This window comes from Mastomys coucha, unplaced genomic scaffold (assembly GCF_008632895.1).
Source record: "Mastomys coucha isolate ucsf_1 unplaced genomic scaffold, UCSF_Mcou_1 pScaffold18, whole genome shotgun sequence".
In the NCBI taxonomy this organism is placed as follows: domain Eukaryota; kingdom Metazoa; phylum Chordata; class Mammalia; order Rodentia; family Muridae; genus Mastomys; species Mastomys coucha.
The window spans coordinates 44,884,196-44,905,844 of record NW_022196900.1 but is presented as its reverse complement, the minus strand read 5'-3'; the positions used below and the strand labels follow the sequence as shown (position 1 = coordinate 44,905,844).

Below are 21,649 nucleotides of genomic sequence, written 5' to 3'. Positions count from 1 at the left end.
AATACACAGCACACTAACAGTGATGTGCTCAGGAGAAAAACAAAGGAAGCATTGAAGAGATTAAGCATTTGGAAAATCATTCACTGGCCGCCACAGGCATGCAAATTCAAACTACACAGAGATGCCATCTCACTCCTGGCAGCATGGAAGTCATCACAAAAACAAGTAACAGCAAAACCCGGCAAGGCTATCAACGAAAGACGGAGAACTCTCACGTAATGTTTAAGAAAATGAAAACTAGTCCAACATAACAAAGCAGGTCAGCATAGTAGTTCCAAAACTAAAACTCCTGTATGACTCAGCGAGACCGTTCATGGGTACTTATCCGAAGGACTCCAAGTCACTACGCCAAAGAGATACTTGCACAATAACACTGCAGCACTACTCACTAAAGCTAAGTTATGAAAACAAATTGAATGCCCATCAACACAGGGATGGATGAAGATGATGTAAAGGCAGAGTGGAATTCTTTTCCACCATGAAAGATGAAGTTATATTGTTTGAAAGAAAATGGATACAACTGGAGACAATCACTAAGTGATAAGTCAGACTCAAAAAGACAAATCTTATATTTTCTCTTATTCACAAATAAGATTTTACACAGATACCTGAAAGCATATCTGGCGTGATAGTTGATTTGGCGGTTTGACCAAGAATAGCTCCCATAGGCTCATATATTTGAATGCTTATTCATCATAGACTGAAACTCTTAGAAAGGATTAGAAGGATTAGGAGGTATGGCCTCATTGGAAGAAATGTGTCACTGAGGGTGGGCTTTGAGGTTCCAAAAGCCCAAGCCAGGCTCTGTCTCTCTCTATGCCTGCAGCCTGAGGATGAGGATACATAGCTCTCAGCACTTCTTCACTGTGCCAGGCCTGTAGCAGATTCTGTTGTTATTTGTAATGACTCCATTCTGCCTGGAGTGAGATGGCATCTCAGTGTAGTTTTACTTGCCTGCCTCCCTCAATGTACCATGCCTGTCTTCATGCTGCCATACTCCCTGCCATGAAGACTGGACTAAGCCTCTGAAACTGTAAGCCAGCAGCAGTTAAATGCTTTCTTTAATAAGAGTTGCCTTTGTCATGGTGTCTTCTCACAGCAATAGAACAGAGACTAAGACAGTAGAAGTGAAAAATTTATAGAAACACAGAGAGCAAAGAAGAGAAGGGATGGACTATGTTCAAAGCATATCAGAGTCTTGTATAAAAATATATATTCATGATTAAAATTATTTTTAAAACAAAAAACCCAGAAGCTTTGAGGTTGAAGAGGACATAACAGTAACTTTTTTCACACAGATTTATTTAAACTATTTTTACATAGATACAAACTCTTTGATACATCTTTAGGAAAAAAAAAACTGATGGCTTGTCCTAATTTTCCTAATCTAAATGATTTTGAGATGTTTTACTGCCTTGGTCTCTCTTGAACATGCTCTAACTTATGCTGACATAGCAACATGATAAGAATTCAAATTCACATCCTAAGAACTCCACATTAAATGTTACTTAGAAGGACTTCTGGGGGCTAAAACTGTATAAGTCTCTTTGGCATGTCCATTCTAAAATAGATTCATACAGTATTTCTACATATTTACTATTAAATGCCTAGTTCTTCCAGAGCACCTAAGCAGCAGACATTTTGTACTCAGAGTAAATTGTTCTGTACTCATATGAATAACTGTATCTCCCTAATCTGCTGAGATCTTTGGAAATCAGCATTCTACATTGTAAAGGTTTTTTTCCTCCTCTTATATTCTGAAGTGTATCTATTTTCTGCTTTCTGAGCGCTGTTTTTAATAACAAAGTTGATAAGCATGCTTTGTTAGGGTTCAGATACATTGTGTTTAAAAATGAGGTAAGATGTGAGCTGGGCAACAGGTCAGTGGTAGAGCACTTAGCATGAGGATGGCCCTGTGCTCAGTCCTCAGTGTAGGCAGGGGTTAGAGAAAAAGGCATAGATCAGCCTGATTAAAAATTTACTTTCAAGAACCAGGCAGACTTTCAGAAATCAGTTGTTGTGGTAGTTTGTGTATGCTTAGCTCAGGGAGTGGCACTATTTGGGGTGTGGCCTTGGAGTGGGTGTGTCACTGTGGGCATGGGCTTTAAGACCCTCATCGTAGATGCCTGGAAGTGAGTTTTCTCCTAATGGCCTTTAGATAACAACATAGAGCTGAGGGGTTTGCAGCCCCTTAGGATGAACAACAATATGAACTAACTAGTTCCCTCTGAACTCCCAGGGTCTCAACCACCAACCAAGGACTGCACATGGAGGGGTCTGATTGTTCTGGCAGCATGCGTATAGTAGAGGATTGCAAATTCGATCATCAATAGGAGGAGAGTACCTTGGCCCTGTGAAGGTTCTGTGCCCCAGTGTAGGGGAATGCCAGGGCCAATAAGTGGGAGAGGGTGGGGTGGCAGGCATGGGGAGGGGGAAGGCAACAGGGATTTGTTTTTGTTGTTTTTGTTTATCTCTTTGTTTTTTGGAGGGGAAACTGGGAAAGGAGAAATTTACATGTAAAAAAGGAAAATATCTAATAATAAAAAAAGAACTTTCAGCTCTTCTTATACCATGCCTACCTGGATTCTAACATGCTCCCATTCTGATGATAATGAACAGACCCTCTGAACCTGTAAGCCAGCCATATTAAATGTTGTCCTTATAAGAGTTGCCTTAGTCATGGTGTCTGTTCACAGCACTAAAACCCTAACTAAGACAGTGTGTATATACATACAAGCACACACTTGTATCTTTGGGTTTGTGTGTAGTATGTGAACTCACATTCATGTAGGTGCACATGCATACATGTGTATATGCCAGTAGAGGCCTGAAGTTTACATCCTGTGTTTTCTTTAATTTCTCTTAACCTTTTTAGAGACAAGGTCTCTCATTGATCTCTGAAATCACCAATTAAATAAATTCTGTGGTCAGTGAGCTCTACGATCTACCTTTCTCTATATCAAATCCCTCCCCAGTTAAAGAGTTATAGCTGTGCGCCACAAAACAAAACAAAAACAAAACAAAAAACAAAACAAACAAACAAACAAAAAACTAGTCTTTTTTTGTGAATGTTAGGGATCTAGACTTGTATAGAAGGTTGGTTCCTGTCTGGGCCATTTTACCAGCCCCAATTCTTCTTTTAAAACACATTTATAAATCGCTATTTTTTTTAATGTCCTGATAATGTAGTTAGGCTTAATTTTTTTTTGAACTGTTACTTCATTCTCTCTCTCTCTCTCTCTCTCTCTCTCTCTCTCTCTCTCTCTCTCTCTCTCTCTCTCTCTCTCTCTCTCTCTCTCTCTCTCTCTCTCTCTCTCTCTCTCTCTGTGTGTGTGTGTGTGTGTGTCTGTGTGTGTTTTTTTACAAAATCAGAATAGCAACTTATCAAATTTATAAAACTTTCAATATACTGAAAGTTAGCATGTCTGAATCAGAACACTAGACTCAATAGAATTACTTATTCTGTTGTTTTATTAATATTGTTATTTGTATTTGGATAGAAATGATTGAAAACATTTCTTTGAGGTAGAGGTGGAGCAGTGTTTCATTTTCCTCATTTTTCTTCCATTTATCATTTTAAAAGTTTTATTCATTGTTTACAGTGTTTCATGAAGGCAGGATACACTCACAGATGTGAAAGTTCTACAGCAGCTGCCTTCCGAAAGCCCCTATTCTAGCCATGAAAGAGCAAATGATAAACACAATACATGAAAGATTATGCAGTGTGCTTCGAGGTAATAAGAGATGTTGAAAGACCACAATGAGCAGAGGATGATAAAGTCCAGAGTCCAAGACACAAAATGAGATGAGGACAAAGTTGCGATTTGGAACAAAATGGTGTCTGGGGCAGTCTTCGAGAAGGGGCATAGATAAATGGATGGAAATGCATTCCACACAGAAGGCCGGGTATACCTAGACAGCTAAGACACCTGAGATACAGACATCCCTGCTCAGCAGGAATGCTACCTTGTTGTAGCATTGCTGGGATAAGAATGACCAATAACAATCTGGGGAGGGATTTTTGTTTTGAAATTTTGTTTCAGGTTCTAGTGCATTATTGAGGGACACTGGGGCTGGGATTCATGGAAGGGGTCTAGACCCAAACACCACAAGGAATCCTCATTCCTATCTTGGTCCCAGGTTCACATTTAGGTTCTTTTCTTACATAACTCAGGACCACCTGCCCAGAGATGATATAAGCACAGTGGAATGAGGCCACTTAGGACAATGAGAAGTCAAGAGAATGCCTCACAGACACACTGATGAAGGTACTTCCTTACGTGTGGTCCCCATACCCATGTATGTTAAGCTAACAACCAATACAAGCCATTCCAACCCTCAAACTACTAGGCTCAAGGTCATAATGATGAAAGGCAAGTCTCCAGTGAGTTATTTGGCTAAATGGTTAATAGAGGACAACTGTAAGATTCATTTTTAAAACTATGCCCTGCTAGCAATTAAACAAAAAGATATGTTAGTTCCTATACTTAAGGTCTTCTAAGTAGTGCCGTAACTAAGCCTAAAACAGACTATCCACTGCTTTAAATAGTCTGTTTCTACTGTACAATATTGTAAGACTAAAAAAATTCCCTGATACAGTTTATTATCAAATATCCTTTGGCAGAAAATGTATCTTCTACTCTGTGGAATGTTATATAAGCTATCATTGATATATTAGTCCAAGGATGGTGACACTTACAGAAGTTCAAAGGGAAAGTGCATGCACAAACCCACTTCCTATTACCAGGTAAACAACTTGGTGCCAATTAGGATGGAAGAGGTCCACTGTAATCAGCCACAGGCTAAGGGGCTGGCTAGCTCCTCTGGAGAACCTTGTCACACTGAGGGCTTGGAACTGCCTTCTGTTCAATGCTAAATGGTGCCAGGAGTCAGATGAGTCTTTAGTGAGAAGTCAGTTGTCTCGGACTCATGCAGTGCTCCAGCATGTACTGTCACAACTAGCTAGTTTGTTCATTGCACAAAGCAGAGATGGCTGGAGAACATGCAACACCCACATAATGGGCTATTCTGCTCTTGGTGCCCACCTCACTCACTCCATGGAAACTCCCCACCACCAACCTTCCAATATTTTTCCTTCAAAGTTTCAGATATATAAGGATGCTGTGTGATTTCCTCTCCTAGTATTTAATCTCAAACTTCCCTGCTTTCTTTTGGAGGCAATGATGAATTGTTATAATGTTCATTAGTTGTGATTTTCCAGAAGCTATAAGATGAATGTATACAAGTATATATTTTCAGGAGTTAGATCACATTATTATGGAGGTCAGGAAGTTCAAAATCTGTAGTACAGGCCAGTAGGCTGCAGAGCCAGGAGTGCCAGCAGTGTGACTACATTCTGCAAATGGCAGGCATGCACTACATTTGAGGAATGAATGAACCAGTTCCAGTCTGAAGACCTGCGGGCAGCATTCCAGGAGAGCTGATGGAACAGTTGAAAGCTAAAGAAGTCACTAGACAATTAATTCCTCCTTGCTTAGTCTTTCTTCTTAATTTTGATGAGGAATTTGCATGGATTAAAAAATCTGAGCACTTGGGAGGAGGAGGCAGGGGGATCAGGATTTTGAAGCCAGCCTGTGATGCACAAGACACTGTCTCAAAAGATATTTTAAAAAGTCTGCTACCCTTCCAAGCCTTACCAACTGCTTTAATGGAAGCTGGTTGACAACTGAAAGAACAAGCCATTATGCTTGTAGGAAGTGACTCTTTTCATGCTTCTCAGAAGCTCCATGCATCATACCTTTGTATTCTATTCAGTACAGAATCTGAGTGGATCTGATCAAGTCCATCCTAGAAGATAGTTACCTAGTGCTCATGCATTTAAAAGTGACCTCATCTAACTTCACACATAAGTTAACTCTCTCATAGACATGTTGATAGAGGCACAGTTTTAAAAAGGGGTTGGGGGGAAGCTGACAGAAATCCTTCAATATGAACAGCTACCACATATCAGACTTTTACTACAGTTAAGAGAGCAAGAAAAGAGATCATAGTACCTTGAAAAGATACATTTAAAGCAAGTTAGTTATTTTTTTCTGTTGCTGTGAAGAAACACTAAGATCAAGGCAACTTATGAAAGAAAGCATTTAGCTAGGGACCTGTTGACAATTTTTGTAATTTCTGAGGGTGATTCCATGGCTATCATGGAATGATATCATGGGGGCTGGCATGGTGGCAGGCAGACAGAAGACTAGTATGGTGCCAGAACAGTAGCTGAGAATTTACAAGTTGAGACTAGAGAGAGAGAAAGAGACAGACAGAGACAGAGAAAGAAATACACACAGAGACAGAGAGAGACAGAGACAGAGAGAGACAGACAGATAGAGAGACAGAGACACAGAGAAGGAGGGAGAGAGGGAGAGAGACACATAGAAACACACATACATACAAACACAGAGAAAGAGACAGACAAAGACACAGAGAAAGAAATATAGACAGAAAGGGAAGGAACACTGACTGGGAATGGTAGCATTCAATGCCATGGGCTTTTAAAACCTCCTCCAACAAGGCCACACCTTCACCTCATTCCTCCTCCAGTCTTCTGATTATTCTCTTTATATTTCCTGCCCTCTATATTCCATATAGTTCTGTTTTTCTTTCATCTGGCACATATAATATGTATATGAATACATATAAATTAAATAATTTATATATGAATATATGACACATGAAATTAACATTTAGTCTTTTTCTCTCCCATTCTCTTCATCTCCTATTCTCCCTGTCTGTAAACCTCTTAAATACTCCTCACATTCCTATTATACATGTCAGAGAAACAGACAGTCAGATAAACAGATTTTTCCATTTTAATCCATATTTGACATGTTAGAAAACAGTATTTGTCTTTCTGAACCTGGTGTATAAACTTCAACTTTTCTTCCCTCATTTTTACTGAATGAACATTGTCCATTTGATACAACTACAGTGACTTGAGAAGAGGGTGCCTCAACTGAAGAACTGCTTCCATCAGACTGGCCTGTGGTTTTGTCTGTGAGAAATTATCTTGATTGTTGAGTAGGGAGCATCTATCCCACTATGACAGCCACATTCCTAGGCAAATGGACCCTGGTATGCAAGAAAGGAACTGAAAACCAGGTAGTGGTGGCAACACGCCTTTAATCCCAGTACTTGGGAGGCTGAGGCCAGCCTTGTCTCCAGGGTGAATTCCAGGGCAGCCAGGGTTACAGAGTAAAACCCTATCTCAAAACAAACAAACAACAATAAACAGAAAGGAAAGAACACAATCCAGTGGAACAGGAGGCAGTGAGTGAGCTGGAACCAGCATGGCTCTGTGGTTGCTGCTTCAGCTCCTGAAGTTCCTGCTGTAACATCTCTCAGTGTTGCATTTTCACTAGAGGGTCAACCAAACAGTAAGATGTTTTCCCTCAAGCTGCTTTTGTCAGAGTGTTTGTCACAGCAACATGATCTAGAACAAACATACTCCTATAAACTGTGAAATAAATATCAGGTGATAGTTATATAATGGTATTGTTTATCATATATCTCTATCTATCTACCTATCTATCTATCTATCTATCTATCTATCTATCTATCTATCTATCTATCTATCTATCTATCTATGTATCTATCTATCTATCTATCTACCTACCTACCTACCTACCTATCTACCTACCTATCTATCTATCTATCTATCTATGTATCTATCTATCTATGTATCTATCTATCTACCTACCTACCTACCTACCTACCTACCTACCTACCTACCTACCTACCTATATATCCCTGATTCATTTTTCTCAGTGTCTGCATAATCTTTAAGTTATTTGTCTTGGGTTTCCACTGCTGAGATAAAACATGACCAAGAACAACTCCGGAAAGAAGGGATTATTTCATTTTACAACTATCAGGTCGCAGTCCTCTGTTGAGAGAAGTCAGGGCAGGAACATGACACAGGAACTAAAATCTCTCTGTCTGTCTGTCTCTCTGACAAGTATAATAGGAACGTGAGGAGCATTTAAGAGGTTTACAGACAGGGAGAATGGGAGGCTGTGGAGTAATTGTGTTTACTGGCTTGCTCAACTTGCTTTCTTATACATGCCCAGGACCACATGCCTAGGAGTGGCACTGCCCACAGTGAGCAGGGCCCTTCCACATTGATCACTAATCTACACAATGTCCTACAGACTTACCTACAAGCAATCTGACAGAAACCTTTCTTCAACTGAGCTTCCTCTTTCCAGTAACTCTAGCCTGTGTCAAGGCAACAGAAAACTAAGTACTACACTATAGAAAACTAAAAGAAACAGAACCTTAAGATGCCTGTGGTGTTCCTCCACAAGGGTTCTAATGGGAGAATTCTTTGCAGCTAAATGACTTCTGAAACTGTTCTGCCAAGCAGGAAGTTTAACAACATCACTGCAAAAACTGAGTTATACTTAGATGATATTCTTATATTTAAAAATATAGTGATATTTCTTCAAAACATATGGCTTTATGAATGTGCATTGATATGATGAAATTGAAATTGAATATATTACCTAACTTTTATGTATTTATCAATATATATAGACTCAGACATAAATAAGCTATACCAATATTTTATGAAAAGTACAGGGGCATTATATTGTTGAGGTATAGATTGCAGTTGCCACTATATTTTTCTTAAAGATATAGATAAATGTTTAGTGGGTTTTGAGTTGAGCACTATTTTGTTTACTTCTGTTGCTTCTTACACCAAGGAAAGAGAAATTGAAAAAAGGTAAAAAGAAAGAGAAAATATAGATGTAATCCTCTGGCTTTTGTAAACTGTTCTTGTAAAAAGAAAAGTGTGTGTTTGTGTGTTGTGTACATATCCACGCATGTCATAAGGCATATGCTTGATCAGGTCATAGGATTTTGTTCTCTCTTATCATGATTGCAATAATGTCATCAGGCTTGGTAGCAGCATTTTACCCAGTGAACCATCTCACTTTTCCCATCTCTTTAGTTTATTTATCTGTCTAAAAGCTAGGAACTTCATTTTGTAATCATTTAAAATATCCCCAAAACCTACCAGCACACTGGACCAGGTAACAATATTCAAGTATAACTGATACTTATAGTCAGTCTCAAAAATTACAGAAACATTGGTTTGGAGTATGTTTGAGCCTGGGAATATTTATAGGACCTCTCTGTGATTATAATGCACAAAGAGTTGTTCAGGCTCAGAAAACAATCCTATGACATTTTGCCATTCAGAATATTTAATATAAATATTTCTCAGGTATTCTCTGGAATACCTGAGAAACAGCCTCAGAAACAAGGTCGCTTTCATTTCTGACCTTCCTGTCTGCTACTCTTTATTTTCCCCTAAAGCAAAATAATATAAAACCAAGTAAAGACAGGGTGGAGAGATGGCTCAGTGGCTAAGAGCACCGACTGCTCTTCCAGAGGTCTTGAGTTCAAATCCCAGCAACTACATGGTGGCTCATAACCATCCGTAACGAGATCTGATGCCCTCCTTCTGGTGTGTCTGAAGAGAGCAATGCTGTACTCATATACACAAAATAAATAATTAAATCTTAAAAAAAAATCAAGTAAGGACAAATACTAGACCACTTTTGGTGGTTTGAATGAGAAATATCCCTCATAGTATTGGGTAGGTGGCACTGTTTGATGAGGTTTAAGTGGTGCAGCATTTAAGTTGTGACACAAGTTATGTGAACTTTAAGAATTCAAACCTCATACTCCTTCCAATTCACTGTCCCTGCTTTGCTTTGTACTTGAAATTCATGATGGAATCTTCGTTTCCTGTCCCTGCTGCCATGCCTGCTGTCAGCTAACATTCTGTCCCACCATTATGAACTTTAACCCTCTGGAAGCATAAACAAAAGTACACTTTCTTCTGTAAGTTGTTTTGACCATGGTGTTATATCATATCAATAGAAAGATAACTAATTAATACATCCCCTTTCCTTCAAACCAAAGTGTGTAACATATACTTGTCCTCAATATTGTCTTTCTGTGAAATTACATCTCATCTACTCACTGCTCAGGGAGAGAAGACCCTCAGTCCACAATGGGTCCACACTGCCCAGGAAGGAGTGCCATGCAGAGGCTTAAAACACTCGGAAGAGAATGATGCTATGGAATCTCTGCACTCTGTTCCTCTACTCTTATTTTGGACACAATATATTTATCTTTCTCTTTATCTACATTCCTAAATAACTGCCCACTCTTCATGAACACTAAGCATAAAAAAAATGGACACTTTTCTCCAATTCTTTGGGCTTTCATTTTTCTTCCATGGTCACACAAAACTTTGGGAAATGGATGCCACATTGACCTCCAGTATGTCTTTAGCTTACAGGTGGGTGTGTCAGTCATGCTTCATCTGAGGGCCAGGAGAGGCATCACACCATTTCCCTTACAGGAATCCCCACTACGTTTTAAGCTCATTTTCTGTTTCTATGCTTGTGGCTAGGAAAAATATCCCTAGTCAGCCCATATCTAAAATAGAACACTGCAGAAGAGCTTAAACAAGTGAACAAACAAACGAATCTGGAGAAAATAAATATAATTATACAATATTATGAAACAGGGCAGATATTTAAAACCATAGCAAAGTGGACAACTCATTAACAACTCTACCAATGAACTTCTTTATTACAGAGGTATAAACAGAGGTGCTGTGTCATTTCTTGGCCTTTATACTTCCAGTATACAGTCAAGCGTAAGACCAAATAATGTATAGACTTTTAGTATTATCTTCTTTATATTTAATGGGGGCTAAACAACTTAAGAATATGAATCTACATCTCTTAATCTTTAACTTTGATTCACATAAAGTTTGTACAATGACTTTGCATAATACACACATGAAATAATTAGTGAAGATGGTTCTTAATTTAAAGGCTGTTAAACAGCTTGTAGACATCTGGTAACAAGCTGAAATGGGTCATTCAAAATTTATCTAACTAAATTAAGGGGGAAAAATGTTTCTCCTCCCAGGTTGGCATGTCACAAGATAACTAAACCAACTTAGTGGGCTTGCCTGGGAATCCTTAGCTGTCAGTGGTGAATATGCAAAGGGCCAGCAAATTAAATCAACCTGCCAAACTGTCAATTTCAAGCCTCATGACTGCATGAAAATAGCATCACTGGAAGAAATCAAGCATTGCCTTCTTTTGGGTTTCCTGGCACCTATTCAAATACTCATGCAGTTGTGGCTAATTTTGCATGCAAATTTCAGTCAATAAGCTCAGAACAAGACCTCCCAAGATATTTCAAAGACTCTGACAGTATTTTTTCTGAATACCAAATCGACAGTAGTTGAAATTCAATCTCCATTTGCCAGTGCTTTACAGATGCACAGTGTCCCCACCACAGAGCTAAGTTAATGAGAGCCTTACCTGCCTTCACTCACATCCTCCCAGCCGTCCTTGCTGAGGTTCTCCACGTGGCTCATAACCTTGATGGAGTGATTGAGAACTGTGTGGTGGCGACCCACAGAGCACTTTCTCTTGGCAGCTTTAAATTTCACCTTGGTAGTGGCTGTCTTGCAGTCACAGCGCTGGGCTCTCAAATCTGAGGCGGGCATGTCAGATTTAGCTTGGTCTGTTAGGCGGTGTTCCCTCTCCTCTGGACACACCACCTCTTCATCTTTGTCTCTCCAAGCCTTAGCTTCTGCCACTTGTCTCCTCAGGGTCGTGACTTCTCTCTCCAGAGCGGTGATTTTTGTTTGAAGCTCAGTTTTGTCATGGTCTACATCTTCGCTCACCCTCAGTAGTTTCTCTAGCTCCTTTTCTCTCGCCTCTGAATCTTCTTGATAGTGTTTCAAGTGGGACTTCAGGAAATCATTCTCTTTCTTTAATTTCTTACTCTCTTCTTTTAATTTTCTTGAGTTTTTCTCAAAAGATTTTAGCCTATTTTCCAACTCAATGACCTAAGCAAGAAAGTTTAATTACTCCTTTAAAATTTAAAACCATAATCTATGTAATTTTTAATTATCATTTCTAACTGATGAAAGTTCCATTTAGCACAAGGACAAAATAAATCTCAGGCACTTACTTTCTAAATAATTCTAAGGTGTTGTACATGGATACATTCAGAAATGTAATAATGCATCTGCTGAATAAAGGACAGATGGTAAGGGAAGTTAAAACCCTACACAAAATGATCAGAGCTAAGGATGCCAACAAGATGCAGGGTCTTCTAAGATTGTAGGTACTTTGGGTATACATTCTAACTGTGAAAGGAACTATTTTCAGAGAAAAGCTATTTATGGAATAGGCTAAATATAGGCTCCTAGAGAAACTATTAGTGAAGAACATTCCTTTAAGACTTGACGAACATGGTAAGATGTGGCAACAAAATAAATAACCTGCAAAAATCATGTTCAATAATCTAAAAGTACAAGAATTTGAAGGTTGCTTATAAATGAAACATTTCTATTTATTTTAATAAATATTTTTCCTGTGTAGGACACAGTGATGGTCAAAGACCTCCAGGCTCTATGTATCAACAGCCACCGGAAAGACACACATGCACACCTTAAAGTAATAAGGGATACTATGTAATGCTGCAAGTGAACATCAAGGGTAGAATATAACAAGCCTCTTACAGGACACTTGCAATTAGAATTTGAAAAATAACATTAGCATATTTTTCAAACTAGTTTTATAAGTAAAACTGAAACAGAAACAAAAAAACTACTTTTACAAAGAAGCACCAACCCTTTATTTGAGCCCACATGTATGTCTTTGTTATGTACATGTATGTTGGCTCAAGAAACAGAGATGAGTTGTTATCTCTAACCTTAGCTATGGAACCATGTAGAATTCCACAAACAGCCAAAGGGTCAGACAAGTCTACACCTCCAAATGAGGATAGCTATCCATGAGGCCCAAAGCTGTATTCTCAAGGAGTGACAGATAAACAATTTAACACATTATTGGACCACCGTGATAATAGCTCTAAGCTGAAATAACAATGAACAGGACCATACCTTGACTAAGATGGATTAATTCATATCTCTATTTTAAGCTAAACCTAAAGTTCATGTCAGTACACATATTATGGACTACAGGTGTAAGCTGTTACTGAAGCCCTTTATTCATCCCTTTTCATAATGTGTCTTTGGACCTGGAGAGAAAGCTTAGTCAATAAAGCACTCACCTAAAGCAAGAGGATCTGAGTTTGGTCCCCAAAACACACACACACACACACACACACACACACACCAGGGTATTCTAGAGCTGTGGAGACGGGTACTTCCTGCATTCCTGCATCTCACTGAGCAGCCACCCTAGCATAACTGATTGGTGAGTGAATATCAGGCCAGTAAAAGAACCTGTGTCAAAAAATGAAATAAAATAAAATAAGAGGAGAGAGCAAGAACAAGATCAAGGGGTAGGGGTGGAGGGAGGGAGGTTGGAGGGACAGGGAGAAGAAGGAAAGACACAGTTGATTGTGCTTGAAGTGGTCTCAGGCCTTCATAAGCATATAGACGCACACATCCCTCTAAACACATATATACAAGAAGGAAATTCAGATGAGTCCGATGTTGGAGGCTCTTGAACGTAGCTACTTAGGTCAGAAAGGCCAGCTTTTCTATAGAATAACTTCAAACCCACCCTGTGCAAGTTAAAAGACCTGTATGAAATATCTGTTTGTCTCTCTCTGTCTATGTCTCTGTCTCTATCTCTATAGGCAGATAGGTTTGTGGTACATAACTTGCTTAGCATGCATGAGTCCCTAAATTCACTGCTTTATACCATATGAATATAAGCATCTGTTAGTTAAAATAATAATTTTAACTATAAAGTTTTAAAAAGATGACTGATACAACTGTATGAAGTTACTATTTAAAAGTAAAAAATTAACATGCTAATTTAATTTAAATTCAATGAAAATAATTGCTAATTTTTATAGGCCTTAAATGCATTTCTGGGCCCATAATACCCTACTTGATGGAACATAGATGACTTCAGATTTTCATGTTGCTTCAAGATGAATGACTGGGAGTATGTTCCATCAAGAGGGTATTATATAGTTTATATTAATGTGTCAGCTTTGTTTTAAAATTGTATTTTTCTTTGCTGTTTTACATAATTTTATTTGTACCTGGTATATGTCCTTCATTAGTACTGAGGGGACATCCCTTGCTAGAGGACAAACTTAAGGAAGTACAAAGTTGCTGTAGCTCATGAGAAATTCCAACAAGCCTATCCATCAGTAGAGAAGATATAGGTGGACAGACTGAAATTGTTGACATGTATGGCCATGTTTTGTTTATGAATAAGATGATCTAGTAAAACTCAAAAGTAACCCAGAGTAGCCAGATAACAATCAAAGAGTAAATTATTTAGAGATGAACTTTTAATAATAGAACCAATAACTGTTCATACACTTGAAACCATTCATTGAACCTGATCATATATTTTGTAAATGAAACTAAGATAAATGCTACAATTCGAAAACTGCATTTTACTATCAATGATAGTAATGCTGCACTATGACTACAGGTTGACATGAATGTCCTATTAAAATACAGAAAACTATACTAAATCATGAGCTAAGTTTTATTGACAATAAGTCACACATATTTTCAAGTTTAAATTATAAAGATATTAGCATTCTACCATGGCAGAGCTATAAATAAAAAAGCAATCCATGCCTGTTGCAGAAGAGCAGGGTCTCCTGACCCATTTTAGGTTAAACTGCTCACTTATAACTAATAAGCACATATATTCCAAATTTTGTTAACTTCTCTTCTTCTCATTTTCTCCACTCCATCTATAAAAATATTTTTAATCTATGTCCACAGAAGCACAAGTGTTTATACATTTATTTTACTAACATTGATTTTTTTTACCTCATTTTGGCAAGCCAATGATTTTGAATTATGAATTTAAATTAAGGATTCACACAAGGTTTAAGTTCATGAGCCCTCGTTTTAAAATATAATTCTTTATGGTAAAATTCAGATTTAACTTGCTCAGCTCAATATCTTAAAGATTAGACTACCTTCTGTAATGTCTGCTCCGATATTGCTTTCTCATTCTTCTCTGGAGTACTCTTCTTGACCCCAGCATCTTCATGGTGTCTAAAGAGTTGTTCTGGAAGCAAATAAATAATATATTATGGTACATCATATATTGCTGAAACACTGCACTGTCGGTTTAAGGGGAAAGGGTGTGCTGGTTTTTCAGTTATGAATAATCTAGCCTATTTTTCTTGCCAAGTGTTTGGCTAGAACTAAATGGTGACCTTTCTCAAGAGTTTGTTTTGTCACATAATTGCATGTCTTTATGACGTCCCTTTTTCCTGCAGTGTTAAGACTTTCAAAGGCACAATAGATCTGCGGGTTAACAATGCTAGACTTTCATTCCTGTGCTCATTCTTTGTAGACTATTCCGCCTTTACCTTGAAAGCAGAATCCACTGCCTTTTTATCTACAGCGTTACTAGTTTTGTTCTGCTGATCCTGTTCCCTGCCAGGAGGATCAGAGTGATCTCTGAACAAAGCAAACAGTAACAGAATTAGAGAGTGAAACCCTCACAGAGCAGGAACCTTTCCTTCCAGGGAAAGGCCCTGTATGTGCGGGTTAAACCATCAAACCCTCAATTCTAGAGGAGCTGTGGCTTCCTAAGAAACAAGCCCACATTCCAGGGTGAAATTGCTTGACAAGTCACTCCTGCAGGGGCTGGTAGCTAACTGCCACAGCCTTCGCAGAGCAGCAAGCCCTGCATGGACTTCACAAAGTTAAGGGAAACACTGCCATGCATTTTTCATTGATATTAAAATTCACTCAAATTTATAACTGTCTTCTTTAGAGATAAGTTACAGTGATGAAGTTACCATTCTTTACTGAGCTCCTGAATTATTTTAAAGTATAATGTTCTTAAAGAACAAAACAAGGAACATAGAAGAATTCTGAGCACTAACAGGGTATACATCTGTTAGCTTACTTTTGCTTTAAAGTAAGCCAGACTGCTGTAGGTCAATGTGAAACTTTGATTTATCAACAAAGAAAGCGAAAACAATATTATTCTCTGTAGAGTAGAAATTCTCTTGGTAAAAACAGTGACTAACAAGTTTGTTAGAGTGAATTAGGCATTTCTTTTGTCTTTGAAACATGACATACTCAATTAAAACTTCTGTGCTCATGAAATAAATAGAACACTATCCTAAGGATAATAAAAGCTAGAATAGGTAGAGTTTGCCTCTTGGGGAATACGTACCTTTACCTTGATAATAATCTATCAGCTCCCACGCTTCCTTTTCTAGTCCCCTAACGCCGTGGTGCTGAATTCATTTACAGCACTCTTCAGCAATACAGAAATAATATGCAAATATAATTCATCTGTTCTAGTCATTTAAATATCTCCTATAGTTCTGAGATATTTATCCTTAAAAATAACATAATAGTTCTACATTCACATAGCATACAGTACTAACAACTCTGTATATTGTTAATAAAATAAACACTGAAGAATGACTTTTAAAAGAATTTCCTTGCTGTGCATTTGGTCCTAGGTATGTGCAAGGCATGCTGGGCAGAATGGCTGACGATGCTCACCTGTAGATGTTGCCCAGGAAGATTTTTCTTTCTTTTATAACTTTTATAAGAACATGGAAGCAGTTAGACTCAAATGTGGAGTAAAGCAAGGAGCCCTCTCTAAGACACTTCAGTTCAAGCACCTCAGGGTGTGGGAACTGAAGCAAGGGGACCTCACTAGGACAATGAGATTTCTCATTCTACAAGAGATTGATTTTATCATATGATTTAAATGCGAGAATTTTCACTAGTATTAAAATTCATTCTGATTTGTGTTCTTTCTTGCTCAGGAATTTCTTCTCTTTTTCTGTTTTTAACTACTTTTTGTTTATTAATAGCTTGTTAAAACTTATTTTGTTTTATTGCTTGCTTCTTTTTTTGGTATATACATATTGATTTTTATTTGTTTGAAAAGAAACAAAATTTGCACCTTGCTCTTTTAATATAAGTATTGTAGTTTTTGATATCCTGGGTAAATCATTGTAAGACTTCTACTAAGAAAGTTTATTTCTTGTGCTGGATGTCTTTATTTTCTCTTCCATTTTCATAATTTGATACCTGAATCTATACAATTATAATTTTTTCATATAACTTAAAATACAGGAGAAGTTCAAGGTGTATACAATATGTCTGCTTTGGTTTTTGTACAATTGAAATATTTTAAGCACAGATATAATTCTTAATGGAGTTCTAAAGACTTCTTTTTGTGAGACAGGGTCTGAGTACATATGGAAACTCACTATATAGACTTGGCTGGTCTTAAACTCAAGAGTTGTGCCTGTTTCTGCCTCCTTAGTACTGGGGTTAAAGACATGTGCTACCATGCCTGGTTGAAATTATAAAGATTTTATAAATTTTTGTCTTAAAATTTAAGAACTTGGATTTTATTACCAAAATTACATGGCATGTTGAATATTTATTATCATTCATAAAACAAGTAACAACACTGATTTTTTCATTGCTTTTATAGCCTGATATTTGTGATAGGTGACATAGTTTTCACAATGTGTACATGTATCTGATATCTTTCTCAATATTTATTGTTAATACTACTTCCAAGATTTTTCTTTTTTTTGAGTTATGTTTGTTTTTTTATTAGATATTTTCTTTATTTACATGTCATATGATTTCTCCTTTCCCAGTTTCCCCTCAAAAAAAAAAAAAACTCACAAAAAACAACAACAAAAACAAATCCCTTTTCCCTTCCCCCTCCCCCTGCTCGCCACCCCACCCTCTCTTGCTTACTGGCCCTGGCATTCCCCTACATTGAGGCACAGAACTTTCACATGGCCAAGGGCCTCTCCTCCCATTGATGACAGACTTGGCCATCCTCTGCTTCTTTTTCTTTTAATTTGGTTTAGCAAGGAGATAAAGGTAACTTTCTCTGTCTCTCTCTGTCTCTCTCTGTCTCTCTCTGTCTCTCTCTCTCTCTCTCTGTCTCTCTCTCTGTCTCTGTCTCTCTCTGTCTCTCTCTCTGTCTCTCTGTCTCTCTGTCTCTCTGTCTCTCTCTCTCTCTCTCTCTCTGAGTCTAAGTGCACTGAAATAAACAGCAAATAGATCTGTAAGAATAAAACCTACACACACACAATCTATGAAAACTGCAGATGAGCCACATGGTCCAAACCTCAGTATCCTCAGCATAAGGAAAAAGGAGATGGAACAGGAAATTGTAGAATTTTTGGGGGGTAGAAAATGACTTTTAAGGAAACTGAGTGTAACTGAAGGAGAGACAATGCCCGGGGACACAGGTGATATACAGAAACTGAAGTCACAAGGAAGGTTGTCTTTCCATATCTTCAAGTCATCAGAAGAACAAACATCTGTCTTTAAAGAGAACTGTCAAATACCTTTAAGCTGGCTTTTCTATGAGTTATTCCTTCATTAAGGAGATTTTAGAGAGGAGACCAAGTCTCCTTGGTCTTGAATGAGGTCCTTGAATAAGGTAATTCACACAGCACCCTGAGCCTGCAATGAGCAAAGGAGGATCAGAAATATCTAGGTTCAAGCTATTCAGCGGAGCTGGGGTATAGAGGGCTCAGCACTCAGGTGGGGAAGAAGCCTGTGAGTTCTAGGTCATCCTGGGCTACACAGAAAGATTGTTTCATGTCAGGGCCATTAATTGGTCTATTGCTTCTAAGCCCTAGTTCACTGAACAATTAATCTAAATTATTCTGCTTTTTACTGTTAATTATTCTTATTATTCTTTTGTATCCTAATTTTAATTATAGTAACACATTATTTAAAAACCCTTATCATAATTTTCTGACTTTTTTATTTTAAGCATTAAAACAAAAACATTTATAAAAGAGCTTAGTCATTTATGATAAATTATGAACATTAAGTTTAGTACTTTTAATTTGATTTCAACTAGTTTTATTTGAAATACTTGATAGCAAAATACAATAACTGGTAAACATCCCAAAATGAGTATTTATAATTATTTTATAAGACTAGTTTGCTGTTGATTCATATCAAATATAAAATTATTTAGCATTTAATAGGCTAGAATTTGTATTAAATGAGAAAATGCAAAAGTGTTACAGTGCAAACTGCATTAAGCCAAATGAAACAAATAACTTTATCCTTGAATTGTATGTGCCAATTTTTACACTATGCTAAGTATATAAATGGCTAATATCATTAATTATGCTTCTATTGATAAAGAAGTAATACCTATGTTTTTCTGATTTTTTTCTTGAACTATGAATCAATTTTAAAACAAACAAAAATGCTACAAAATATAATTTAGCAGAAAATAACCAAGTGCATTTTGTGTGTCTAGTTTATTAATGGGACACATATTTTTCTGTGATGTCAAATCCTTACATATTAATTCAGTATGATAATTTTTAGCATGAATTGCATTTCTTTATTTTAGTTTCTTTGTGCCTGACTGAATCCACCTTCAGTTCAGTCAAATTGAACATGAGAGTTTGTTTTACCAGTTGTACTGGCTGGTTTTGTGTGTCAACTTGACACAGGCTGGAGTTATCACAGAGAAGGGAGTTTCAGTTGGGGAAGTGCCTCCATGAGATCCAGTTGTGGGGCATTTTCTCAATTGCCCCTTGTAGATGGTACCTTGTAGATGTAGGTCTTGGGTTCTATAAGAGAGCAGGCTGAGCAAACCAGAGGAAGCAAGCCAGTAAGGAACATCTCTCCATGGCCTCTGCATCAGCTCCTGCTTCCTGACCTGCTTGGGTTCCAGTCCTGACTTCCTTTGGTGATCAACAGCAAGATGGAAGTAAGCTGAATAAACCCTTTCCTCCCCAATTTGCTTCTTGGTCATGATGTTTGTGCAGGAATAGAAACCCTGACTAAGACACCAGTTTTCTTATTTTTCACAAAAAGCATTTCACAAATACGTTTTTTCAAGTCTGATTATTTATTAAATGGCTTTCCCATTATTTGCTATTGCTATTTTCTATTATATTTCTTAATTCTACCACATTATTCTTTAGTTTTTCTTCTTATTTAATAGAAAATAGATTGTTCTCTCATACAATACACCCCAATACAATACAGTTTCCCTCCATCCACTACTCCTCCCCTCCCCCACCTGCCCTCCACTTCATTTCTGTTTCAGAAAAGAGCAGGCCATCAAGAGACAATAGCCAATCAGGACACAACAAGATATAAGAGTCAGCAAAAGCAGAACTTGTGGGAGTGTCCAAACAATTGTTCTGATTTTTAAAAAGTTTACCTCTATGTATGTATTGTATATTCAACACAGTTCCTCATAAACTCCTTTCTCTCTATGTTACTATTGCTTCCTGCTTCTGACTCCTTTGACCCTCAAACAGTTTTACTTTTACATACATGTCACACACATATATACATAGATAACACTATCTACATATATATACATGTGTAAAACTCTGTGTGTGTGTGTGTGTGTGTGTGTGTGTGTGTGTGGCCTCTAGTGAATAAAAACATGATATTTGTCTAAGACTGACCTAATTCACATCTACTGTCCAGAGTTTCTTCCATGTTCTGGCAAACAACATAACTTCATTCTTAAGGCTGGATAAAGTCCGTTGTATGCATATACCACATTTATCCACCCACATCCTCTGATGTCAGGCTCTTAGCTCTTAGGTTTGTTGCTTCCCTTACTTAGCTTCTACACATAGTGCTACAATGAGCATGATGTATGACAAAGCATCTCTCCAGGACATTCACATGGAACAATGAGGTCGCATGCTTTCCTTTTCTTTCTCCACCTGAATCTTTCTCATTGGAATGTTCATCTACTCATGGTTTTGTTTTCAGAATGATACAGTTAGTTTGAACAATAAATCAGTAAGCTCTTCAGGATCCCAACCGTTAAGGAGGAAGTGGGAATATGTTTCAGCAAGAAGAAACAGAAAAGATCCTGACAGGAGAAGACAAAATGAAGACAAGAAACCATGTTTTTGAAGCTAGGGAAAGAGTGAGTACTTATTTTGACGGAAAATAAAAGTATAAAATAAAAATGTTAAAATATTGTCTTTGGAAAATCACTAACAGTTTAAGGCTGAGTCAATAATGACGACTGAGAAAAAGCCAGAGGAGGAGTTCATTAAAAACAGTCACTAGGTGTGGTGACAACAGATGGGTGGGGGAAGTTAGAAGGAATTTTGCTTCTTCCACTGAGATACTGAAGTTGCACAGTAAATGCAACTGTCTTCACTTTAATATAGGAGCAATCTCAAGTCGGTAACATGGTGCATTCCATATCATCAGAAAGGTTGGCCACAGTGGTTTGCACATATGAGATGAACAAACCTTCCTTCTAAGTTTAAGATGGAGGCCCCATAAAATTAGAACTAAGTACTTTCAAAGTCTTGTAATAGGAACACACACACTAAAGTGAATCGCCAATGTTAAACACAATTATAAAATTGTGTAACCAGGAAAATTATGTCAATGAACAATAAAATCAATTCTTTTTTACTCTTATCAAATATTTGTTCACATTTTTATATTAAATTAAGAGGGGGAGAGGAGAGTGTGTTTGCAGAGGCTCACGGTCCATGTGTGAGGCTCAGGGGAAGGCACTGAGGACTCTGCAGGCTTCCTCCACTTTTACTAGGGGTCTGGGTTGGACTCAGCTTAACAGGCCTGAGCATCATCAGCACTGGCAGCTGAGCC

At 37.7% G+C, this 21,649-nt stretch overlaps 1 protein-coding gene across 2 annotated transcripts in view; it reads right to left on the bottom strand.

Annotated features, from left to right (window-relative positions):
• Positions 1-21,649, bottom strand: part of Cntln (centlein) — a 241,922-nt gene that overhangs the window by 68,529 nt on the left and 151,744 nt on the right. For both annotated transcript variants that reach the window (XM_031377791.1, XM_031377792.1), the window contains exons 14-15: positions 14,986-15,077; positions 11,370-11,902 (exon numbers count right to left, since the gene is read on the bottom strand). In XM_031377791.1, coding sequence (XP_031233651.1) covers positions 11,370-11,902; positions 14,986-15,077 — 625 coding nt within the window. The remainder of the gene's footprint in view (positions 1-11,369; positions 11,903-14,985; positions 15,078-21,649) is intronic.